The sequence below is a fragment of the Bacillus rossius genome, chromosome 11, assembly GCF_032445375.1.
Source record: "Bacillus rossius redtenbacheri isolate Brsri chromosome 11, Brsri_v3, whole genome shotgun sequence".
NCBI lineage: Eukaryota > Metazoa > Arthropoda > Insecta > Phasmatodea > Bacillidae > Bacillus > Bacillus rossius.
In genome coordinates this window covers 32095658-32123187 of record NC_086338.1, presented here as the reverse complement: position 1 = coordinate 32123187, position 27530 = coordinate 32095658, and the positions used below count along the sequence as shown (strand labels likewise).

Here is a 27530-nt window from a genome sequence, read left to right as displayed (position 1 = left end):
CTTAGTTTGGTAACCCGAAGATGACAATTTTGACCGAAACACTTTGTGAAATCTCCATATTCAGTGGGCTCAGAACCCACACACTAGGCAACTTCAGACAATGTCGATCCTTACTGAAATGCTGAGACAGTTCTTTACTTTATGTTATGGCCGAGTACTTCGACAGATTCCCGTAATTAAAATGTAGCCTACGTGACCGTAAAGACTACGCTGCAATACATTCCTACCTACCTTTGATTTGAATCTGATAAAAGCATGTTTTAATCGCGATGATAAACAAACCGGGACGTGAAACATCTGGCTAATGCGGCCGCCGCAGTATTTTCCCAAGGCGGACAGACCATAAAGACTTTTACCAGACGTCTGTCTGACCACCCGCTGCCAACAAGACGACCCGGACTACCCCACGTACGAAACGTGGCGGACGTTTCTCTGAGGCACTTGACTTTTCCTTCTGTCCTTAAGGCCCTGACACACGTTCAAATATTTTCCTCCAACCATATTTTGACAATAGAGTTGGAGAGCTGGTATTGGACGGCAAATGGCTTCCAATTTTCTCCATCAAATAAATTTTGACAGATAACCTCAATTTTTTTTAAAATCATGTCACACTATCAAAGTTTATTTTGGTCTGAGCTGTCTCAGGTTTTTTTATTTTAATCTCATTTTGAAATTTACTAACGCATCACAGTGCTGCATGGAATTTTTTTTTTACTTCTTATGCTATTTGTGATATTTGTTACATAATACAATTAATTATTATTTTTTTTAACGTTATAGAAACATAATTTCCTTTCCACACATAAAATTATTTCGCACTAACAAATTTTTAATTATTTAACTTTTTTGACCTTTTTAATGTTCTTCGCCATTTTTAAAATTCATTGTGTTGGAAACGGATGTAATTTCCGTTTTCGCTAGGCACGATTTTGATTGGCTGATTGCATCCCAACATTTCCTTTATGCAAAATATTTTATGGAAACTGGAGTCCTCCAACTTGTCAACCAAACGTGGCTGCGCTAGTTACGTTTTCGGTGACGACGTAACCCTTCAACATCATTTGACACAACATATTGGAAGGTATTGAAAGAGAACGTTTGACAGTTTGACAGTTTGACAGGGTCTCCAGAGACAAGCTCGTCTCGTACGACGGGGCGGGTCGCAGTCGCTGACGTCTTGTCTCCACGCCAATAGCGCTAGAGCCTGAGCCACGTAACTTGTCTCAGATTCGACAGCCTGTTACGCAACCACGAATAACCCTAATATTTATTACAATTCAAAATAAAATACTTTTATAAGGAGGGAGGGGGGAGGATTGTTTGCACGACTTATGCGGCAAAAATAACTTTTACTATATATTCATTTTGTAAAAAAAATATATTGTGCTAACCTACCAAGTTATTTGCTTAAATGAGCCATTGTGTTAGCCTTGCTGTGGATTCGATTCAACATACGTCAAGATGGCAACCGTATTGGCAAGTTGTTTCGGGCCGAAGCCCGGCCTAGCCTCACCACCTCCACCTCCTAGGTCTGAACCCGTTAGGGTATACCAGGAGCACTAACTTTTCTTCTTTCTATTCTGATGTCACCTGGTCTTAATGGCATCAGGATGATTGGCCTCAGATGTTCATATGCCATGGTTTTGAATGGTTAAACACCATTCGTTTGCCTCAACCAGAAACAACTTATCCATTCTGTTTGAGCCGCCGTGCCTGCAGCCAGAATATAGCTTTGTCAATTTTATAATATCCTTTGTCAATTGCATCCATGCTGATGTTAAAACTCTTCAGTCACTCCGCGTGGGATCTCTTGTATGCCATTGCTCAGGGACGGTTGCCAGTACCCGGGGCAATGAACATGCAAGGGCACCGATCCCACTGCCTTTCTGGGTTTTCTGTCTTTGCCTTCTGTGACTACTGTCCTTTGCCACTCCTTTCCTTCTTGCTGACTCTTCAGCCCACTCCAACACCTGCTTTCTTGTTCCCTTTCTGTCCGTTCTGGTTCCTTCTTCTTTTGTCAATTCATTAAAATTTTGTCCGTATGTAAAATTTGGGTCTGAGATATTAAAAATCCCCTGGATCTTGATGAGCATCCGAAAAAATATTTCAAGTCTTTGCTTAAAACATCCAAAATTTTCGTTTTGTTCTAAAATTCTTTTAAAATGGTGTCCAATCTTAAAATCTTCGTTTCCTCTTTCCTTCTTCTTCTTTGTCTCTCCTCGGTTTTGCTGGTCACGTCCATGTTCGTGTTTGTGGTAAGCTGGTCTGCTGCATGCCTTATTGTCTTTTAACCGTATTGGCAGTGCGATTCGTATGACAGTGCTCGATCAAATGAGTTTGCAACAACATTAGCATGCTACAATTCAAATGCGCCTTAACATCTATTCGCGATCACTTTAATCCTATCATTAGCCCTGGAAAATTGACAACAGTGGTTGGTAGATTCATATTTGCAAGAGGATGCCAATAACTTGAATTACGAGTATATCAAACAGATACGCGGCCAAAATTTGGCAAATTAAGCCACAGCTCGCTACTTTATCACTGCAAAATGCTGAAACTATCGGCCTCATCAAAATATGAAGTTATGCTCCCATGCAATGCTAGGAGGAACAGGTTAACATAGAGCATTGAAAATGGTACACTGTAAGCAAATGAAAACAGAATTAATACAGTTTTACAGATTGTCAGTGATAAGCGTGTATGTATATATATATTATATATATACACATACACATTCACATATAACTATATACACTAGGAGGTTGTAAGACACCTACGGCGCCATTTGAAATATAATGATAAACATTTTAATTTAATATACACAAAATGTTTATTAAAAATTCAATTTCTTGTTTTAATATTGTGCAAAAGAAAATTATTTCTGATTGTATATAGATATATATAGTGCAACTGTGCTATTTACTGGTAATGTTAGCAGCAAGAAATAATGTGCTCACAAAAGAAGAATATAATATAAAAATTCAAAAGGGCGTAACTATAAAAAATATGCAAACACCAAAGGTAATTTTTAATATAATTATAAACTTCAAAGATATAAATATATTTTTAAAAATTTGGTTGTCTGTAAATTCGGTTTACGGACGATAGTTTAATGTGACAACATCACAACAAAACATTGATGAAATGATTGCTTATTTTTATGAATAAAATTGAATCATTTTTATTTTAATAATAAAAGAATTAATACTTGAAATTATACTAGTAATCAGATTTTTAAAATGCAAGAATAATTAACCTTTATTGCCGAAATTGTTGTTGTAATAAGCAATGAAAACCACATTAACTTTTCACTTCACTTTATCAACAGTCGACGAAACAGTTCACATCTAGATGACTTGTAATTAATTTAAAAAACTGGCGTTTAGCTATAAAGTTTAAATATAATTATGAACAAGTTTTCATATAAATACACTGCAATCAAATATCTGTCATCAATTATATGAATCACCATAATTTTTTAGTAAATTGTAACATAACCTATTATTACTGCACTAGGCGACAGATGCTAATTTTTTTAATAATAAAAGAATAAATACTTAAATTATACTAGTAAAACGATTTTTAAAATGCAAGAATAATTAACCTGTATTGCCGAAATTATTGTTGTAATAAGCAATGAAAACCACAGATTAAAGTTCGTCGAGAATATTTTACGTTTTAATGTCTTCCAGTGCTCAAAATGATATGCAATTGTGGCCCCGGGCATGTAATTTTATTTATAATTCATTAATAATAACGCCCCTCGCGATAAACAAAGGAAAATATGTATTAAACAGTGCCTGGTTCCCGCAACAGCTAGTAGATAGCACGATTCGTTCGGTTCGCGTCCGTCACCGTAGATGGCAGCACCGTACGGGAATAATATTATTTCTTTTTATAATACGATTTTATAACAAATACGCATCCCAAATACACCAAACGTATTTATAATGTGTTACAATATTTTTATAAAACATTGTGCAAAAGATCCCGGGTGTAATTTGAATTATTATGTGTAACTGTAAAACATCATTGTTCGTTAAAAACGTATTTGAATATTCAACATTACTTTTAAATAACCATACCGATTGTGCTGAAAATCGGTGGACGATCGTTAAATTACATAATATTAATAATTCAAACGACGAAAACATGATTGAAAAGTCAAATCGATGGTTGTTCCATTCGAGTGGAAGAGTGATGCCACGCATGCGTACAATGAGTGTAAGAGGACACATCCGTAGTGGGACAATGTGCGTTACGGGACACTTTTTCATGCGTGCAGCCGGCGTTAATCGATTTATTAGATGTTGTCACGTCAATAATAACAAAAATTTTCTAAAGTACAAAATTCTAAATATCTTCAAAAGATTCCCAGTGACACAAACTTGGATCGAAAAGGCAAAAAATATTTACAGTTTCTCGTTTACAGCTAAACTCTCTGAGACATAAGCCCTTTTAGTAATTATAATCATAGTTATTCTTAAGGCGCCTAAGGCACCCATTGAAAAATTATGAGTACAACAAACACTTAAATTTAATAATCAAGGCATGATCCACTTATGTAGCTGTATTTAAAATGTTACTCTATTGTTGCACTTCCATTTTCTATTTCGTACACATCTCTGTGGTGTAGGCTAATATTTGTGCTTCATGATACGCCTGTCTCCGAGGTATACATAACTCTTTGGCGTTAAAGAGTCAGCGAGTCAGTGATGAGCACAGCTATATATAAAAATTAAACCCTCGACTACACTAGCGGGATAAGTCTCCCGACGCGGCGGTGCCGCTCCGAGGTGTACCACGTGGGTTTGCTTGCAGGATGCTGCGCGGACTCATCGCCTGCGCGCTCGTCGCGTCTCTGGCGCACTGCGCGACGGCGACGAACTCGTCCCCCGCGAGCGTCGAGCCCGCGACCACCGGCACGGACCCGGACACGACTTCCGAGTCGTACCCGTCCAGCGCGACGACCCTGGCGCACCGCACGACGGTTACGACCTCGTCCCCCACGAGCGTCGAGCCCAAGACCACCGGCACGGACCCGGACACGACTTCCGAGTCGTACCCGTCCAGCGCGACGACCCTGGCGCACCGCGCGACGGCGACGACCTCGTCCCCCACGAGCGTCGAGCCCAAGACCACCGGCACGGACCCGGACACGACTTCCGAGTCGTACCCGTCCAGTGCGACGACCCTGGCGCACCGCGCGACGGCGACGACCTCGTCCCCCATGAGCGTCGAGCCCAAGACCACCGGCACGGACCCGGACACGACTTCCGAGTCGTACCCGTCCAGTGCGACGACCCTGGCGCCCGACGTCGAAACCACAACGGAGGCCTGCGGAGGTGCGAGTTCAAAACCCTCTCGGCCCCCACTCATGCAGTCGCTTTGCGCCAACGACCACACACTCGAATCCTGATTCGAAACTCTTCATCACCTGTTTATAAGTCCTCGTATTGTCAGGACCCGATAAAGGATAGCCCAGTTAAAAAAAATAATAATTTACTAAATACTATTTACAGCAATTAAAATATCTGTCCACAAATTAATTATTCTTTCATCTAGTCCACAGTACACTCTCAATATGGCTCTCTCTACTGATCGTCTCTTACCTCCCAACACACAGTATGAGAAGGTCCCTGTACACTTTGTGGCCCAGTGTTGAGTTCTGTTTCTTGTACACCAGGATGTAGCCGCGACAACTGGGATACAACTGAAAATGGATAAATAACAAGGGGTCTTTCCGGTAAGACCGACAACAGTGGTACGCTGGTGCTGCAAGAAATAAAGTCAATATGCAAAATAATAAGGCACAATTTATTTATAAAAAATATAGAGACAAAACATGCATACAATGCATATAATATAAGTCGTTGCTGAGCAATAGCAATACATCCCGCGGGAATCATTCATACAATACAAGTTAAAATAATGTTGAGATAAATGGGGCCAACTGACGGCGCGTTTAACGTAGCACAAATCATATGGGCCGCTGGGCTAAAAGCAACAACAAGAAAGAAAGAAATTACAATTACCATTACCATTATGATGCGGCTCGACAAGAAGTGTCCAAAGCCATCGTGGCGTGCCCATATACAACCGCAGAAAAACAATATTACATAAGCTACAGGTAGTACTCGGCGTGAGCAAAAGAAACTAAGGCAAAGAACTAAATCAAACAATGACCTGAAGGGTCCAAGAGGGCTTACAAACCTTACAAAACATGGCAAAAAAATGAAAGCGCAGCCACAACGCGCAAGCAAGAATAAGAGAACATACTAATTACAGAAAATTACAGAAGCTAAGTTTCACAGCCAAGTACATACCAACACGACGCCAGCCCCAAGTGACAGCCTTCGAGTTAGACGACCGATAGACTGCGGCAAATAGCCTGGGTGCCGATGTTATATACGTCGGGAACAATACACGTCAGAGTGCGCTGGTGGCGCAGCGGGGAAGGGAGGAAGAGGATGGTAGGAAGGGGAGGTTGGAGAGGAAGGGAAAAGGAGGAGAGGGGAGGGGAAAGGAGGGGAAGGAATGCTAAGCAGTGCCTGCACTGCTTCAACCCCCCTCCCTAAAGTGTCCCTGCCCAGAGAGCCAGAAGATCCACACGATGAAGAAAGTTCATGACATTGAAATCGGAGACTGGAGACAGCATCAAACAGCAAGCTTCAGGATCGCAGCGGCGATCAACGAGATGGCTTCGGACGTAGGCACACGCTACGCAGGTCTTCGGAACAGCGGTAGACGGCAGCCAGGGGCTGATGCGGAGTACAGAGTAAGAAGTCTAGAAATGAAGTTGATGTTCAGCCTAGATCAAGGGCTCTGAGAAGGGCTGTCCCGCGAGTCGGAACCACCTAGGCATGGGAGGGGACTCCAGCAGGGAGTACCAAGTCGCAGTGCCTTAGCAGGCTGACGAAGGGGTCAGCTACGATGTCCAGGGCCCGTCAAGCAAGGGCCAGGGGCAGCCATGGACTCACGGCGGTGCGGGAAGCACTCAGCCGGAATCAACACGATCGCTCTCCAAGACCCAGAAGCGGCGAGACAGCATCGAGCCTCCACACGACGAGGAAGCCGCCAGACAAGTTCATGGTAGCACGATAGGCAGTAGCACGATGGGCTCTCATAGACAGGTACCACCAGTAGGGAGGAGGCGACGAACGGAAGGTCCCACGGAGATGTGTCTCGGTGAGGTGAAGCTGAAGATCGCTGGCGGAAGTCGGGCACAGCAAGCACGGGTAACAGGGAAAAGGGATGGCGCGCCAAACTAAAAAAAAAAAAGGAGCTGCAACACCACGCACAAATGCAACAATTACAAACTGCAGATACAAATTTCAAACACAAGTTCCTAGGAACACAAACACAGACAACAGGCCAATAGGCTAATCTCATAATAATAGGTACAACAACAAAGATATAATACTGCATCTGGATATAATACTGCAAACAACTTACAACAAACCCATAAAAAATTATTTAACGAAAGGTTTCACCTGGGTTACATGAGCCTTTCGAAATTTCAATTTGCGCTTACAGCACCTTAACAAAAGGGTATTGGCACCCAAAAACTTGTCGATACAATAAGGTCCCTCATAAGGAGGAAGTAACTTTACATTCAATTGATCAGCCAACTTAGGCAATTTAAATGCTCTGCAAAGGACTAAATCGCCAATATTATAACCATGAGGTGCTTTAGCCTTGTTATAATTGTCAGAAACGGCCTTACGGGCCTTATAAATGTTACTGGAAACCGTGTCGAGTACACGTTCCAATGCCTGGGCGTCCAGGCTGGTGTCGAGGGACGGCAAGCCCCACTGGTTCAGTAAGGGGATGGTAAGCTCACGGCCTAGGAACGGGATTGAGGGTGGAAAACCAGTAGCTGAATGAAGAGCCAAATTAAGTCCGACATTAATATACTCCAGATCTGAATCCCAAAGAGTCTGATCAGACCGGTAGAAGGAAATCAGGATGCCTTTAAGAACCTTATTTTGCCACTCTACCATGTTCCCCTGCGGAAAATACGCTGAACTATAAATAGGTTTAACAGCCCATTCAAAAAGAAAATTCTTATAGGTAGTAGACTGAAAATACGGGGCATTGTCAGAAACAATCATACACGTAGGACCAAACAACTTTAAAACCTGTTCCTTAAGCGCCTTAACAATAGTAGCAGCTTTCATGTTTCTGAGAGGTAATAAAATAACAAATTTTGTGAAAATATCCAAAACAACAAGCAAACATACATTACCCTTCTTAGAACGTGTCAGAGGACCAAAAATATCTATATGTAAGACATACCAGGGCGCAACGGGAGGATCAGCAGCATACAAACCCACCTTAGAATTATGCGGCGGCTTAGAAATCTGGCAGTCGAGACAAGATCGAACAAAGCTCTGAACATCAGCATGAAGCTCGGGCCAAAACAGGTGCGCTGAAATTCTGCGAAAAGTTTTATCTATTCCTAGATGACCACCTAGGATAGATGCATGAAATTAGGTTAACACCATAGGCCTCGAGACAGCTGGAACAACAGCCTTTCGGGCTCTGCCAGAAGTTCCTGTAAAATACAAAATACCACTCTCCTCAACATAGGGAACAGCCTTCTTATCATGAAGATCTCTAAGTACTTGCTGGCAGATGGGGTCCTGATTCTGACATTCCTTGATATTAAAATAGGATTCAGGAAAAAATTTAAAAGCAGTAATACATTTAGTAGCGTCAGAAGAGCGAGGTTCCAAAGGCTCGAATTCATCGGTGCAAAACATGCGAGAGAGAGAGTCAGCTATAACATTATCTTTACCTGGAATGTGATAGATGACAAACTGAAATCGTGATAACCTCAAAATCCAGCGACCCAGCTTACCCAGCTGATGAGGATGATTAAACAGCCAACTAAGGGCTCGGTTGTCGATAAATAAATCAAACTCCCGAGCATCAAGATAACTTTCAAATTTTTCTAGGCCGAACAGGCAAGCCAAGGCCTCCTTCTCATAGACACCTAATCGCTGCTCAGACTCTGATAGCGAGCGACTAGCATAGGCAATGGGCCTAATCTGGCCTTCCTCAAGGTGTCCTAGGACGGCTCCAAGCGCATTGTGCGAGGCATCAACCTGAACGCAAACCGTTTACTAAAATCGGGTAGAATGAGCACTGGGGGTGAAGCTATACAAGACTTCAGCACCTGCAAAGATTTCTCTTGTTCGGGGCCCCACTCAAAAACTGAATCCTTCTTACGCAAAATATTTAAGGGAGCAGATAAGGAAGCAAAATTATTAATGAATCTAGAGAAATATCCTAACATACCTAAGAAATGCTGAACTCCCTTTAAATTTACAGGCCTAGGAAACTGGATGATAGGGGCGATCTTGTCAGGATCCATCAGGAGGGTACCTTGTGAAATAACATAACCTTAAAATTTAACAGATGTTTTTTCCTAATGTAACCTTCTTCGGGTTAACAGTGAGATTGGCCCCTCGTAAATGAGAAAGGACTTCCTTCAGGTGAGTAATGTGATCCTCAAAGGCGTTACTGTAAACAATGATGTCATCGACATAATTAAACACATAACCATACTTAAGATCAGATAGAACATGATCAAGGATCCGGCTCATAGCCTGACTGCCAAACCTAACGCCCATAGGCACACAATTAAATTCAAAATGGCCAAAAGGAGTTGAAAATGCGGTATAATTGCGGCAACTAGGATCTAGCAGGCACTGGTGAAAACTTTGATTCAAGTCAATAACCAAAAAATATCTAGCCTTACCTAAATGCTGAAGGGCAGATGCGACAGTAGGGAGTGGATAAACATCGTCTTTAGCAATTTTATGGTTCAGAGGAATTTAATTGTGCACCATGCGCCAGCTCGCACCGTCTTTTTTACGCACTAAAAAAGTAGGAGTGCAAAAATCAGATGTAGAAGGTGAAATTACACCAGCGGCTAAGAGCTTAACCACGATGTCGCGCATGGCCTGAAGTTTAGGGGGTGAAACCTTGAGCTATTTAGCATGGACAGGAACTTCATCCTTTAAATATAATTTATAGGGCAACATGTCACAACATCCTAATTTAGAGGTGATAACATCGGAAAAGGTGTGAACTAGGTCAGCAATAGCCTGCCCTTGAGCAATGCTATCAGCATAGCGGCACTCAAAGATAACAGAATTACTAGGCTGCGATCGTAAGGGAACTTTCACAGAAGGGGCAAAGTCAAAACAGAGCTCACGCTGGCCCACATTAAGGACACAGCGAGTCTTGCTCAAAAAATCTAAACCCAAAATAAAATTAGGTGGAAGACCAGGAACAACAAGAAACTTCCAATTCCAGAAAAAATGTTTAATCTTAAAGTGAATAACCACGAACGTATTTGCGCGAAGGCACTCGCCATTCGCCACGCAAATATTAATTTGGTTTTCAGAAAATACACGAAAAGAAAATTTAGGAAATGTTTCAATTAAGGTCTGAAGAAATGTCTCACTAATAGCCGAGCATGTAGCACCGGTATCAACGAGAGCCGAAAAGAAACGCTCGTGAATACACATGGACAAGAAATTCAGAGAAACAGATTGAGAGGCTTTCCTATAGAACCGACAGGAACGACCTCTTTTCCGTCCTGTCAATGGCCGTTTCCCGGACAATTACTCCGGTAATGACCCAATCCCCTACAAGAAAAACATCTACGTGCGTTAATATCAACGCGTGCCTGATCACGGTCCTGAGTCACATGTCCAAACACGCAACAATTTGCGCAGCGATCGCGAGTGAATGTTGGAGCATACTGTACCGGCTGCGTAGAAGTGGCAACAGTGCTGCCAGTCAAACGCCTGTGTGGCTGGGAAGTGTCAAGAGGCGGGGCAGACGGGCGGCCAGGGGGAGGAATTCCACTACCCGCGCCGCCAGCGGGGAAGCACCCATGCGACCCGCTGTCAAATCTACGTGGTGGTGAACGCCGCACACATGAGCTGTCATGAAGGCGAGGCTGACGACTATTATCTTCGTGCGTGAGTAAAACGAGTGTCAGCATCGTGTGCGTCACTGCCACGAAAATCTGAAGTAACCTGTAGGCTGTGAAATCCCCTGTCACGAACACGTGACACGGACGTAGACCTAGGGGGAGGCGAGAACTCGGCCTCGTATTTAGACACCGCTAATAACCGCGCCTCTACCTCACTACCCCAGGCACGCAAAGCATCAAGGGTGGTAGGTGGAGCTAACATACCACAGTGGGTGAGCACATGGGGCGCAAAGTTGCCTAAAGTAAACTGTACTAACTCAGGCTCAGCGATGTCAATTTCCAAAACATCGGCATAGGAAACAACCTCATCAATGTAATGAGTAACTGACTCATTAGGACGCTGAAACCTGAAAATCAAATCGCGCTTACACGCATCCATGACGCGCGGCGGACACACAGCACGAAGTACCGACGTCTTAAAAGTATGAAAATCTACCTTCTGTACGATAGCCTCTGTTAGTCTAGACACATACACGCCAGTACACTTACTAAGCAGAGCTTTCATAAAGGCGCCAGCTGACACCAAATTGAATTTAGCGAGGCGCTCAGCCTGTAGAAAAAAAAAATCTATATTTGAAGGATCCAAGAGGGCTTACAAACATTACAAAACATGGCAAAAAAAATGAAAGCGCGGCCACAACGCGCAAGCAAGAATAAGAGAACATACTAATTACAGAAAATTACAGGAGCTAAGTTTCACAGCCGAGTACATACCAACGCGACGCCAGCCCCAAGTGACAGCCTTCGAGTCAGACGACCGATAGACTGCGGCAAATAGCCTGGGTGCCGAGGTTACATAGGCCGGGAACAATACACGTCAGAGTGCGCTGGGGGCGCGGCGGGGAAGGGAGGAAGAGGGGGGTAGGAATGGGAGGTTGGAGAGGAAGGGGAAAGGAGTAGGGGTGAGGGGAAGGAATGCTAAGCAGTGCCCGCACTGCTTCAAGGTCATCTAAGAAGGGTAGCTGACCATCCTATTCTGTTTCCATGGTGAACTGTATACTGGGGTGGAGGCTGTTGAGGTTGTCTAGGAAATTATGTAGTCTCTCCACTCCATGGATCCAGATTACGAATGTGCCATCGACAATTCTGTACCAGAATGGCCGTGAAAGCCTGCAATCTTTATTCTTTCACATCAGTTATACTAACTTTGTACGTTTCTACAACAACCACTTATGTCATTCGAAAAATAAATTTCTCTTCGTCACACGAATATATTTACTACCAATACTAAAAAGACAGTATACACACCCTTTTATTTGTTGTTTTTTTTTGTCACCCCCTTGAAAATCGAGGCATTTTTTCATACATCGATGCCAATTTCAGCGGTCCCTCGGACTTTTGTGCTCTTGTTTCAGTTCCAGGCAATGTAACGGACCTGCAAGTGAGCGCTAGTTCTTCCAGCCTGCTCGTGAACTGGACCTCGCCGTCAGAGAATACGGCCTGTGTGGAACAGTACTCGGTGTGCTGGGGCAGTGACGAGTGCAACAGTACCAAGGACACTCACTGGATGATAGACAACCTGTCAGCGTGCACAGAGTACAGCATATCCGTGACAGCGGTCGGGGCGGCGGGGAACTCCACAGTCTCCATCCTGAGTGATACTTTGGCAGCAGGTACTACTTACTTCTAATGCATTTGCCCTATACCACTATGTTATGTTCTTAGTTTGTGGTTTAGCTTGGTTGTTGCTTTAGGTCTCTAGTTCTGTTGTCATTCAGGTTTAACAATGAAATTAAAGTGATGAATTAATAATCAACTGGTATCGTTGATAATTAATACCCATCTCCCACGCTGCCATCACCGTTTGTAATATTGTATAAAAAAATGCGGTATTAATAAAGATAACTTAAGTTATAAGTTATACTGGTTTTTTAAATATAAATATAAGTAACATTAAGACAATACATTAAAATTACCATTATGGTTAGTAGGCCTACACTATTAAAGCCAATGCATTTATATCCTTCAGGAAGCTAAAAATGTATAGTAAATTTGTGAAGCTATACACTTTTGAACTAATGCATATATTTTAAGTCTTAATTGCAGAAATAAAACAAAGCATTGGTGTTTATCTTTTAACAAAATCCCAGTGAGCTGTTTGGTGTACAATCGTAATGCGAGTAAGACAAACACTTAACATTGAATCAAACAATCAATCATTCACTTATTCTAAGATGGCAAATTTAGACATTTTATAAAATAAAGTAGTTTTAAAAAGCGACAAGCTCCAAGGCTATTATCGTCTCAATTGAAAGTTTGAATTTTTGGCGTGACATCTAATAAATCGATGAACGCCGGCTGCACGCACGAAAAAGTGTCCCACTATGGATGTCCCACTACGGATGTCCCACTACGGATGTGTCCTGTTTGCTCATTGTACGCATGCGTGGCATCTCTCTTCATGCTCATTGTACGCATGCGTGGCATCTCTCTTCCATTCGATTGGAACAACCATCGATTTGACTTTTCAATCATATTTTCGTCGTTTGAATTATTAATATTATGTAATTTAACGATCGTCCACCGATTTTCAACACAATCGGTACGGTTATTTAAAAGCAATGTTGAATATTCAAATACGTTTTGAACCAACAATGGTGTTTTACAGTTACACATATTAATTCAAATTACACCCGGGATCTTTTGAAGAATGTTTTAAAAAATATTGTAACACATTATAAATAAGTTTGGTGTATCTGGGATGCGTATTTGTTATAAAATCGTGTTATAAAAACGAAATAATATTATTCCCCTACCGTGAACAAAATTTTTATAAATCTATATATAACATTTGAAACTATTATTTGTTAAGTATGGCCTCGTGGCCGTGCGGATATACGAATACTTCCAATCTAAATGTTGTTGGTTCGAATCTTCGGCAGCTGCGAATTTTTTTTTGTACTTGTAAAAATAAATACGACGCATGCAACATTTCAAAAGTAATATATATATTTGAATTAATGAATGCAAATAAAATTAAATTTATTAATTAAATTGTAAATTTCATTTCACTCCTTCTTTGTAACCATACAAAGTAGTGATAATTGAATAAAAATTATTCAATTTTATTCATAAAATTATGCAGAGGTAGATTTTATCATACAAAAGATAGAAACATTAAAAAAAATTCTTCCTCAAAGAATATAATATTTTAATGCCTAAATGGTTTGGTTGCAAAAACCTATTGCGGCTCAGTCTCAGGCCGAATATGATGATATTTCCTTTACTTCTGGATCAGTCATTTCATCAATGTTTTGTTATGACTTTGTCACGTTAAACTATCGTCCGTAAACCGACTTTACAGACAATCAATTTTTTTTTATAGAAACTAGGTTTCCATTGCGAAATGTGCTTTCGTACTTAGAGGATGCTTTATTATTGGCGACGTGTAAACTTTCCTAGGATTGGGTGGTTGCGGATGCTATAAACAAACCCTTGCGTTTTCTTCTACGATCAGATAAATCGATGGTATTAGGAAATACACATGAATTACATTTTATAGGGATAAATCCTGGCAAAAAAATATGGGTTTTTATTAAGGTTGTTGTGAACAGTAATTTATGGCTTGTTTCGGAGTTTTTGCGTCTAAAATTTGGCTCTAATCATGTCAAAGATTTCGGATATGTAGGACCCTGCATATTAACATTATCTCTACGTAGCGATGTATGTACACCTAAAATATGACTATTTATACTGCATTAAAAAAATCTGGTAGGTAACAAACATTTACGTCAGTTCCAGGCAATGTCACGGACCTGCAAGTGAGCGCTAGTTCTTCCAGCCTGCTCGTGAACTGGACCTCGCCGTCAGAGAACACGGCCTGTGTGCAACAGTACTCGGTGTGCTGGGGCAGTGACGAGTGCAACAGTACCAAGGACACTCACTGGATGATAGACAACCTGTCAGCGTGCACAGAGTACGGCATATCCGTGACAGCGGTCGGGGCGGCAGGGAACTCCACCGTCTCCTTCCCCAACTACACTCTAGCGGCTGGTAAGAGCTTTTCAAGGATATTCTCCACACAATTACAATATTGTTGCGGGAAGAACTTGCATACCCCACTCCGCCGCTGTCATCACGTTGTGCCGCCGTGTCTCGTCCTCGCATCTTGGGAGTTAAGTACATTTTCAGCTCAGACACACTACCTTGATGTGATGGGGTCGCGGCAGTTTGCCGATAATCACTAACCAAAAAGCACCAAGCCGAAAGGTACTGGGCCGAAAGACATTTAACCAAAAAGCACTTACCCGAAAGGCACTGGGCCGAAGGGCACTAGGCCGAAAAGCACTGGACCGAAATTGCGGTTGAATGACTTTCGGCCTAGTGCCTGCTATCCATTACATTCCTACAGCACAGTCGGAAAGCTACAATATTTTCCGTAGCCAATTGCGATCTTAGTGCTTCTGCCGACCAGTTGAGAAATAGTTTGGTTTAGTGTTAACCGCATACAAAAACTGGCGACGACTACGATCTCAAAGTGGAGAGAAGACTGTTCAGCTGCTTAGGAAGGCTTTTGCTACTGAAGACGCAAAGATCTGAGGCGGTGTTAGGCCTGGTTTTTAACTATATAACGTAACGACGCAAAACGGAACACACAGTCGTTCATGAAGCACGGAAGTAGCAAGACTTCACCAACCCTACAACTTGAAATTGAAAAAAAAGAATAGAAAATAATTTTTCCCTCGCCCTTCTTTCATTAACTCATGTTTATGAAAAAAAATTAATAGTATATAATTATATTTTAAACTATTATTATCTTTTAATTTGCTAAAGTTTAACAAGTGAAAACGTAGCGCATAAAATAAAAACAACACCGTGATTGGTTTTTAAAAGTTTTCGGAACACTTCACTTTAAATACACGGCTGTCATTATCCTGCCTTACAAACAACACTATTTAAATGAAGATTTAAATTTATGTGTTTATATAATTGTGCATACTCAATTAAACGATTCAGATGTGTTTGAAATAAACTCTTGTCTCAGTTCCAGGCAATGTCACGGACCTGCAAGTGAACGCTAGTTCTTCCAGCCTGCACGTGATCTGGACCGCGCCGTCAGAGAACACGGCCTGTGTGGAACAGTACTGGGTGTGCTGGGGCAGTGACGAGTGCAACAGTACCAAGGATACTGAATACACAATTATCGGGTTGTCGGCCTGCACGGAGTACAGTGTATCCGTCACGGCGGTCGGAGCAGCAGGGAACTCCACTACCGCCAAGCACGGCCGCACTCTAGCAGCTGGTACTACTTACATTTGCCTTACACAACCAGTACACTATGTTCTTAGTTTGTAGTTTAGCTTGGTTGTTGCTTTAAGTCTCTAGTTATGTTATCATTTAGGTAACCAACGAAAAAAAAATGGATGAATTAATTATTATCTTGTACTGTTGATAAGTAATACCCATCTTCTATGCTGCCACCACCATTAGCAATATTATTTAAAAATGCGGTATTAATAAAGAACACTCAAGTTATAAGTTATAAATCTCTTTTTTAATATAAAGAAAACACATTACTAGTAAGTATATTTTTGGTTATGCACTATTAATTTAAAGCCAATGCATTTATATCCTTCAGAAAGCTAAAAATGTATAGTAAATATATGCAGTTCTACATTTTTGAACAAATGCATATATATTGTGGCTTACGTTGAGCGATGAAGCAAAGCAATTGTGCTTGTTAACTAAGATTACCCTTTAATCAGTATCTACTTTTTAACAAAATTCCAGTAAGCTGTTTGGAGTACAGTCTTAATGCGAGTAAGACAACAAGCAATTGGCATTGAATCAAACTTTCAATCATTTACTTATCAAAAGATGGCAGTGCTAATTTTTTTTTTATAAAAAGAAAGTATTTTAAATAAACCACAAACTCCAAGGATATTATCTTCTCACTTGAAAGTTGGAAACAGTTTATAGAAACTAAGTTGCCAGTGCGACATGTGCTTTCGTACTTATATGACGCTACTATTATTGGAGATGTGTAAACTGGGGTAGGATTGGCCTTGCGTTTAATTGTATGTTCAGTTAATTTTGTGGTCTTAGAAACACACCCACCTTATATATTACAGGTATGAATCCTTGAAAAAGGGAAGAGTTTTATCAAAGTTGTTGTCAACAGTAATGTCAGGCTGGTCTCGAAGGTTATTCGTCTAAAATTTGACTCTAATCATGTAAAAGACTTCGGGTATGTAGGACCCAGCATACTTACAACATTTATCTACACGTAGGGATGTATGTACACCTAAAATATGACTTTATATACTGCATTAAAAAAAACTGGTACTTAACAAACATTTACGTCAGTTCCAGGTAATGTCACGGACCTGCAAGTGAACGCTAGTTCTTCCTGCCTGCTCGTGAACTGGACCTCGCCGTCAGAGAACACGGCCTGTGTGGAACAGTACTCGGTGTGCTGGGGCAGTGACGAGTGCAACAGTACCAAGGACACTCACTGGATGATAGACAACCTGTCAGCGTGCACAGAGCTCAACATATCCGTGACAGCATACGGGGCGGCAGGGAACTCCACTTCCTCCGTCCAAGGCAGCACTGATGTTGCAGGTATTGTAAATGTTGGATTGTAAAGTACATTCCTGTGGGAGTAGTGAAACACTGATGTTGCAGATATTGTGAATGTTGGAATAAACCACTCGCACATTGTACAGGACATTACTGTGGTAGTAGTGAATCACTGATGTTGCAGATGTTGTGAATGTTGGAATAAACCACTCGCACATTGTACAGGACATTGCTGTGGCAGTAGTGAAATAACGGGTTTTCTGAATAAGAGTGAGGGTCTTTGGTGACTGTATAGCGAGGGTGTCATGACTCAAATTATTGAGCATTGAGTCTTTTACCATGTGGTTGGGAACCCGCTAGGACCCTGTAGGTTCCGTAAACATTTGGTTCTGACATATTCGTGTAACTTAAATCCCTGTCTTCTCAAAACCTGAATTATAATGAATTGTAGATTCCCAAATTACGAATAACATTGAGTTACGTAATTAATTTTGATGATATAACAGAAACTTGTTATAAAATGTACAATATTTTACTTGAAGCACTGCAATGAAATATTTTTGAGCAACTATTTTAAAAAGAATTTTATTTTAATACACACTAATTTTTTGCTGTGTCGGTTTATGGTGGTAAATTAATTTTGTTTCTCAGTTTTGAAAATTCTTTTTTTTTCTTTACGATCTATTTTTTTGTTAGTTATAATTAATCTTTACAAGAAAATTATTTATAAAAATACACCTTATTATTCCTGTTCAAATTCTAATACTATCTTTAATTATTAGTATTCTTTATATGATTAAACCTTTGTATGCTCACAATTTTAGTGAATTCAAGGCAATGGAGTTATTTTTATTCTAATATTTCGTAATTTTGGACATGATTTAAAAAATAATTCATAATAGGCTATCACTGCATTTAATTGTTTTTAAAAGGCCTTTTATAATAAAAACTTTCTTATTTATTGATATTAATTATATGAACTTAAAGGAAAAATTTTAATGTGTTATGCTTTCTTGTACTGAAAACATGACATCATTTGGTATACAGGTTTGGATTTTCCATTCGCATGTAGCCTTCGTCATAAAATCTTTATGTTTAGTAAATCAAACTTAAATCAATATAAAAATTAGGTTTTTTCAAATCCACGAAAAACCCATGTTTCTATGGTTTTCGGTATCGTTCACTAGGAGCATACACAGGATTTCATTTGATTGGCTTTGGCTAAGGGGGGTTCATGTTATTTTGATTAGGATTTCGAGGTGGGTGGATATATATACATTTCTTCCCCCCATCCCCCCTCATTTCTGCGCCCACCCATGTCGTTAAAGATGAGAGTTTTAGGTCGTTAGCCTAAAGCTGTTGATCATTGATAACAAAAATTTATTCGGTTTGTTGCATGTCGCGCCTTTGCTATCTTGCGGTTCTTACGAAGTTTATAAACCCGGTCATAAACTGTAGATTTGTTGCGAACTGTATCAAAAAAATAATATTCGTACCTACTATCGTACCTATCGCTAATTATGATTTTAAATCTGAAGTAATGAAAACTAGAACTCGCCCTAAATACCAATTTTTTAGATAGCTGTCGTACCTCATGCGTAACGTGATATATTTTCAGCGGGATGGAGTTTATCATAGTCATGTGAACAGTAGAATCGATCAAATGCGTCGAGAATGGCGTCGCTCGCTCACTCCACGGCCCGCCGAATTCTCAAGGCCGCTCAGCGATAGATAACAGCACCGAGGCAGGACAATGCAGTTGTGGCGGAGGGGGGAGGTGGTAGCGATGACCCTCGTAATCCAGGCAGGCACGCGTGGTATGCCTTACGTCAATTGATGGCGCGTGACGTCAGTGGCTGTGAGGGGCCGCCAGCCCGGTCTGAACCTGGCATCGTGGTCTGGTCTCTCGTGTTCGTAACAATATTATTGACTGCCAAAAAGTAAAATATTCAAAGCGGAAGTTTCATTATATCTGTCAGATGACCTTGAGGACTTGCAAGTACTGTTTGATAGCTTGTAGGGTAAGCAATAAAAATGTTAGTGTTTTGAGCAATAACTAACCAACATTGCAGGCTTTTATTTTGAATACGATGTTAGTCCTTTTTTTTTTTTTGAAGATACAAGCTTGTCATTTAAGGAATTGAGAGGAAATTGGGAAATTACAAAGAACTTTCCATTTAGACCTTTATTCTTTGTACTTTGTACGGTTGGAAACTCCTAGCCCTTCATCGCCAAAGTAACTGCAATTTATGACCACCAATCAAAACATCAAAAGGATTACTTTAGTTGTTCAGAGCCAACTCAGATATTTAAGTTAAGCTGCCTTATGTGCTTGAGAATATCTGTGTTACTAATGTATTTCATTTATATAACTAATTATTTGTATATGTATGTGTACAGGAACGACGAAAACGTTGGCTGTGCGTAATAATTAATGATCCCCTAAGATTCCGAGGAAATTTTTTTATGTATTTTTAAATAAGTGTCGAGAAGCCAAATTGTAATAATACATTATCGTAAACAGTATTCAAATTTTAACTAGTGTTAGATTTTTATTTAATACACTTACATAATATGCAAATAAAGAAAATAGCTTGTTCCACCACCCTTTAAGGTGTATTTTAAGTCTTTGTTTGGATGGGTTTTGTACGGAATGTGTAACTGCTATGTCTGTTTAGCGACTGTATGCATCTATTAAACTACCTCTTGTCTCAGTTCCAGGCAATGTCACGGACCTGCAAGTGACCGCTAGTTCTTCCAGCCTGCTCGTGAACTGGACCTCGCCGTCAGAGAACACGGCCTGTGTGCAACAGTACTCGGTGTGCTGGGGCAGCGACGAGTGCAACAGTACCAGTGACACTCACTGGATGATAGACAACCTGTCAGCGTGCACGGAGTACAGCATATCCGTGACAGCGGTCGGGGCGGCGGGGAACTCCACCGTCTCCGTCCTGAGTGACACTCTGACGGCAGGTAACAGCACTCACTGCGAACGCCAAGGGCGACTCCAGCGCCTCGCTCAATCCCTTTTATTACCCTATTTTTTTGTTGTTTGAAAGTAAGTTCTTTGTATGTATGTATGTGTGTGTATGTATATATATACATATATACATATACATACATACACACACACACAAACACACGAATACCATTCCGAAATAAATCCCTGTACACCCACTGAGGATGTCCTGTTATTTTGAGAGTTATTGGGAATACAAGAATTGTCCTGTTGCTGGCGTTTTAAGAATGTTTCAACTAAAATAACTGTGGAGTTAATCCTATCTGATTTGAGCTGGCTGGCAGCCCGGCGAGAAACGACAAAATCTCGCCCCCGAAACAACCAGTGCCACCCAAAATCAATGCGGACAGCAATGTCCAAGCCCCCAACCCCCCCGCATGGTAGACTCTTTTCTACTCTGTCCAACTCTTCTTCCAGATCCATCCTTCTGCTTCTCGTAACTGACCTGCCTGATATTAATGCATGAAATGTTTGCATCCCGCATGTAAGTGCCCAAGGTTTTCCTCGTGTCCATGCAAGTTTTACCTGGGCCTAACTTATCTAGTTTTAGTCTACAATAGTCAGTGAGGGGAGTAAGTCATGGCGCCAATCGCTACCATGGCTGGCCAATCCCCTCCTAGCACATGATGCATGCTACCCCTCCTGCATAACTAACACCCTGCATGAGTAGAGCGTATAGGTTTCGGCCTGAGACGCACTTAGTCTCCTCCCTAACCCGGATCACTCCTACATATACACTTAGTTTTAGTTGGGTTAGGGAGAAAGAAAACCCTATTTGATTTTATCAGGAAAAGAGAAAGGAAGTATTTTAAATGGGTTCGATGGAATTAATCCTACTAATATTATAAACGCGAAAGTTTGTAAGTATGGATGAATGGATGTTTGTTACTCTTTCACGTAAAAACTACTGAATGGATTTGAATGAAATTTGGCCTACAGCTAGCTTATAACCTGGATTAACACATAGACCCCATATTAATACGAAATTCCATCTCTAAGGGCCGGTTGCACCATTGAAGATCGCTGGTCGATCCGAGATCATACGAGGTAATGAACCAGGATAGTCACACAAACGGATTGCACCATTCGAGTTCACCTTCTAACAGAGGATTGAGGTGAACCTCTGTTTGAACCACCGAAATTGATGGTTCAGAGCAGTTGGATCCGAGATCTTGTGTATTTTTCGTTGGTTTGTTGTGTTTTGTAGTCGTGTTTGCATAGATACTGGTTTGTTTACAATTGATATTTTGATGGGTTACAATAGTTTACAGGAAATTTAGGCCGATATGTTTTTAGGTATGCCCGAAGTACGGTAATTGTCATCATAATGTTATTTAAAATATAATGCCAATTCTTGCCAAGCTTCTTCCTTCTGCTTACAAAACACGCCATCAGTTTCCTTATACTCTAAAATATCCTGTCTTTCTTGCACCAAATCGACAAGGATGATTTTTTTCTTTTTCAGAGAAAAAAACTTTTTTTAGATACTGAAATTTTCTTTTCCATCGTCATGTGTACTCGCGTGTAACCCAGTCAACTAGAGCTGTAGCAAACCGTATGTATTCGGTACTGAGTAACGGGTGCGCCATCTAGTAACAAGTACGTAACGAAACCTTACACACGGCGGCATCTCGTTACTCGCATTTTTCGTATGTTTTACGCATGCGCGCGCATATTCGACGAATTTACGTTACAAAGAACGATGTTTGTTTATTAAGTAAAGTATAATTTGGGAATTCGTGGTCCAAGTTTTTTACTATTTATAAGAAAGTATTTTTTACAAATTAGAAATATGTATGTTTTTGTTTTTTTTATTATCGCATATTTTCACGGTTTTTTTTTATCTTAAAAGAGATAATATAATAAAACCGCTCTAATCAGATTTAATTGTTTCTTGGTTAACAAAAACTGTTAATTATCAAATATTGTTAATTGTTTATATTCTATTTATTATTATTTACGCGACGTCATACTGTACGCGTACGCAATACGACTCGATTCGTTGCTGCAACATAACATAGCTTGTTATGCGGTATCAGAAGTAAAGAGTAACGTAACGATACGATAGTAACGAGTACTAATTGTTATAGTAACGAATACATACGGGTACGCTTTTTTTCGTTACTTTTACACCTCTACAGTCAACTCGCAACCTGCCACAAGTTTGTAATCAGTAAACAAATAGGCTTGTATGTAAATATCAGTATATCACGATGCCAACATTTACAGCAAGAACTTCAAACATGCTAAAGAAAATTCTCTGTGACTAGACGGAATTCAGTAGCCAATAGAAAACTTGCTTTCATTTTACAATCGATCTTTACCAACCTAAACTTAGATCGTGAGATCGAATGTCTGAACTCGTAAGTTCACTTTGGTGCAACACATATACACTGGATCTTAGATTCGACTTGAGATCACACTGAAACAAAGATCTTACGATCTCGGATCCGAACAGTTATTGGTGCAACCGGCCCTAAGGGAGTGAAAAAGTGATAATTTCATTTTATAACAGAAAAAATCATTTGTCATAGACATACAAATAGTGAGTGAGTGTCATTTCTCTATGTCTGACACACGATCATACACATAGTAAGGTCTGGCAAATTAATATTTTTCTCCTTGGTGAGACCAGTCCGCTTAGTGGAGCTCGCAGCGGCTAGCAAAATAAAGGCGCTAATAACAGTTTTGTTCTTAACTTCGTCAACAGATAGTTGCCTTGAATTTTAAACGCACCATCGTTTGATGCGTTTGTCATGTCTTTAATTTTCGTTTGTTTGTGCCGTATGCGTTCCTATACCATTCATCCGATTGCGATGAAATTTTGGTGATTTGTTTGCGCATGCACGTGAAGGTTACCTACTGAGACGGTATAACTATTTTTCAATAGTTGGAGCACGAATTGTGTCAAAAATGTGTTTATTTCATTTTATATAGCGGCACTTCGTCTGTTTTTGTTGTATAAGTGCGCACGCATGACACAATTTATTTAAATATAAAAGAGAGACAGAGATAGAGTGATATATATAGAGTGAGATAGAGACGGAGAGATAAATTGAGATAGAGCGAGGTATAGAGAATGAAATGGGTTAGATAAAGAGATATACCTATAAATGTATAGAGCTATATAGAGACTTATATATAGAAGATATAGAGATAGTGGGAAGTATATATGTAGATATAAAGAGATAAATAGAGATAGAGAGATACATAGATGTATATAGATGTAGATAGAGATAAATATATATATAGAGATGGATAGATGATTTGTATATGTGGAACTACTTAAAACATATTACAAAACAAAACTAAATGAGGCATTGCAATGCAGGCCGAGCATTAGATAGATAATGGAATCTTTTCAATATTATTAATCTCTTATTTTTCAGCTTTTTTCTATATTGCTTTATAAAGTCTAAATTACATACAGACCAGGTAAATAACCATGGCCGCCGAGAGGGGGGGGGGGGCAATAGGGGCAAATGCCCAGGGGCCCGGTAGCCTTAGGGGCCCGGGCGCCCGGCTGTGAAGTGGAAAATAAATGGCTAGAAAAACATTTTTCCCCTGCTATTAAAACATCTTGTACGTATATATATATATATATATATATAAAATTGTTTTCTGTGTTCCTAAAACTACAGTCGATAACCAATAACCTAACCGAGCAGAAGGTACTTGTAACATTCAGTTCACACCAAAATACGTAGTAGCAGAAATGGGAACGTTACAGGGTCGTAGGAACAGGAAGGGAGGGGGGGGGGGCAGCAGGGGCGAGTCGCCCCCGTGCTGTTATGCATGGGGGGGGGGGGGGTGGCCAGAGTAGCATTTCGCCCCCCTCCTTTTCCCAGAATGAATGTTTGGTCGTAGTAGTATTTTTATTAACCAGTAGTTACAAATGTTGCATTGGTGATCACATTGATTAGAAAATCAAATTTATGATTGTCAATATACTGTAAATGATTGCAAATTCCTAGATGGTATTTTATTTAAATTGTACTACACCTACTGTCAGAGTAGTATTTAATACATACTACGTCATCAAATTCTTGGAATGGTATATTTAATATTTTGGTTCGGTAACTCATTAAATAGCACAATTTTGCATCTAAAATTCCAAATTTTTCCGGGGGAGGGCCCCCGGACCCTCCGCTGTATGACTGAGGTAAGTGTGATACATCTTTTCGCCCCCCCCCCCCCCCCAACTAATGAAAACATTCCGACGTCCCTGGAACATTATAAATAATTAATATGTATTTCTAATGTTTCAATGTAATGAACGTGGTTCAGTGTGTTTGATGTTTTCGAAGTAATAAAATTGATTATTACTTTACATTATTTTAATAATATTTACATTCAGAATAAATTATTATACTTATGTATTTTAAACATTCAAATAATAATGCAAATTCTGATTGCCATTTAAGATATTTTTTTTAGCAATATATACATCAAAATTAATTATTATTTGTATTTTGATGGGATTGACAATATAAAAGTGCACTGAGATAATACATGCAAATGCTCTCTTTTTTTTTTTTTTGAGTAACTAGGAAATCATTATGTATGTTCAAATGAAGGATGCAATTTTACGATACCATATATATTTATGGTATAGGCCTACGTAGTAGTGGTATGCAAAAAAAAAAGAGGAAGGGGGCCTACTACCCCAGCTGCCCAGGGGCCCACAAATTCTCTCAGCGGCCCTGTAAATAACTATAAAGTGGCAGAACGTCTGTCGGAATCTGAAAGTGATATAAATTATTTTCACACTTGACATTCAAATTAAGAAGACAATTTACCTTGTGTTCAGCCCGGGCAACGCCGGGTATTGCAGCTAGTATTTATCTAAATGCATGTTTTATCTAGCTGTCCAACATGTGTAACTTAATATTTTTTAAGTATTGTGTAGGAAAAAAACGAGATGGTAATAACGCTACTCTACTGTAATTTGTTTTAAGTGGAAACATCTCTCGTGGACCATCAGGTATAGTATAAGAGGAAATAAATTAAACTCGCCCTTTATATGAATGTTTTTTATTTATATTTCTGATGGTTGATCTTAAAATGATAGTTTACATTTACCAAGTGTAAATAAGTATTTAGGTACTTCACATTTAGTACAGGGTCGACGCAATAGGCGGTCCTGCAACAGCGCCCAGCGCTCACGAAGGCGCCTCACTCGCTCTGTTGAGAGTTCTGGCGCTCTGGTTCGGCCTCTGACGCTGAATACTGCTGTAGTCGCGCGGTATCGCCTGGATCAAGCAGTTTTAGAACGTTCTGTAAACTGTCACCCGGCACAACTTTTCACTCGACAACTTTTTTGAGGTGACAACGTCTAATAAATCGATGAACGCCTGCTGCACGCATGAAAAAGTGTCCCGTTACGCACATTGTCCCGTAATGCTGTGTCCCGTTACGCTCATTGTACACTTGCGCCGCATCTATCTCTCTTCCGCTCTATTGGAACAACCATCGATTAGACTTTTTCGAGGCACATTAAACTTGTACACTCCCATTCTTTCCTACTTTTCCTATCATCGTCCTATCCTTAACAGAATAACACAGATTGGAAGAAGTTAGGCCTAAATAGCAAACATGTATTAAAGTTATAGTTAAAATAATCTCTTCGTTAAAGTAATAAACATATTTGAATTAATGAGTGCAAATAAAAGTAAATTTATCAATTAAATTGTAGATTTCATTTCACTCCTCCTTTGTATCCATACAAAATAGTGATAATTCAATAAAAATGATTCAGTTTTATTCATAAAAATATGCAATCATTTCATCAATGTTTTTTTATGACGTCATGTTAAACTATCGTCCGTAAACCAACTTTACAGACAACCAATTTTTTTTAATGAAACGTTTTTGGTGAGGGTCTACAATTTCCGAGCGTTATGAACATTCCGATCGCATGAGGGTACGTGGAAGGGGAGAGTGCGTCAGCGGCGACGCCACTCCAACGCATGTGCTAGCGGTCGAATGGGAAGACGGCAAAAGGAGGGTGTAAGAGGGAGACGTCTGCACTCGCCAATAACAATAGCGAAAAACGGTGCGCAAACTATCTGGTTGTGATGTAATGTGTACAATTTTATTTGCATGGTTTCAATAAAATAGGATTAGTTCAAACTTTTTTTTTTGACGTGAAAATGTCAAACAAATCGATCAACGCCGGCTGCACGCACGAAAAAGGATGACTCATTGTCCCGTTACGCAGATTGTCCCGTTACGCTCATTGTACGCTTGCGCCGCATCTATCTCTCTTCCACTCGATTGGAACAACCATCGATTTGACATTTTCGAGGCACATTAAACTTGAAACACTCCCATTCGTTTCCTACTTTTCCTATCATCGTCCTATCCTTAACAGAATAACACAGATTGGATGATGTTAAATAGCAAACATGTATAAACGTTATAGTTAAAATAATATGTTCGTTAAAGTAATAAACATATTTGAATTAATGAGTGCAAATAAAAGTAAATTTATCAATTAAATTGTAGATTTCATTTCACTCCATTGTATCCATACAAATTAGTGATAATTCAATAAAAATGATTCAATTTTATTCATAAAAGTATGCAATCATTTCATCAATGTTTTGTTATGACGTTTCACGTTAAACTATCGTCCGTAAACCGACTTTACAGACAACCAATTTTTTTTCCAGATGATACCTGTTTGTTCACCTGCGATCAATCGTACTCCAATAGAAAAAAAAACTATTCAAAATAGCGGTCGCCTGCTTTACTACAAAAGCGTGCCATGATTGCATGCTACATATGTGCTGTAAAGAGTACGCAGTTGCTCTAACCCAGGCGTAAAATTCTTCCTCCGATTTAATTGCAGTATTTAACACCATGCTCTTCAAGTGTCCTCACACTAAATAGTTAAGTGTGGTGTGGCAGAAAATACGAGGGGGAGGGGGCCTAAAAATAATTTTGTGTAAAGTGGCTGTGAAGTTTTGG

At 40.1% G+C, this 27530-nt stretch overlaps 1 protein-coding gene across 1 annotated transcript in view; it reads left to right on the top strand.

The window, feature by feature from the left end:
• The window catches only part of LOC134536758 (phosphatidylinositol phosphatase PTPRQ-like), a 99813-nt gene that overhangs the window by 11430 nt on the left and 60853 nt on the right, over window positions 1–27530 (top strand). The window contains exons 2-7 of the mRNA XM_063376668.1: window positions 4825–5348; window positions 12373–12630; window positions 14753–15010; window positions 16002–16259; window positions 17324–17581; window positions 20255–20512. Of these exons, the coding sequence (XP_063232738.1) occupies window positions 4826–5348; window positions 12373–12630; window positions 14753–15010; window positions 16002–16259; window positions 17324–17581; window positions 20255–20512 (1813 nt within the window). The 5' untranslated portion in view covers window position 4825. The remainder of the gene's footprint in view (window positions 1–4824; window positions 5349–12372; window positions 12631–14752; window positions 15011–16001; window positions 16260–17323; window positions 17582–20254; window positions 20513–27530) is intronic.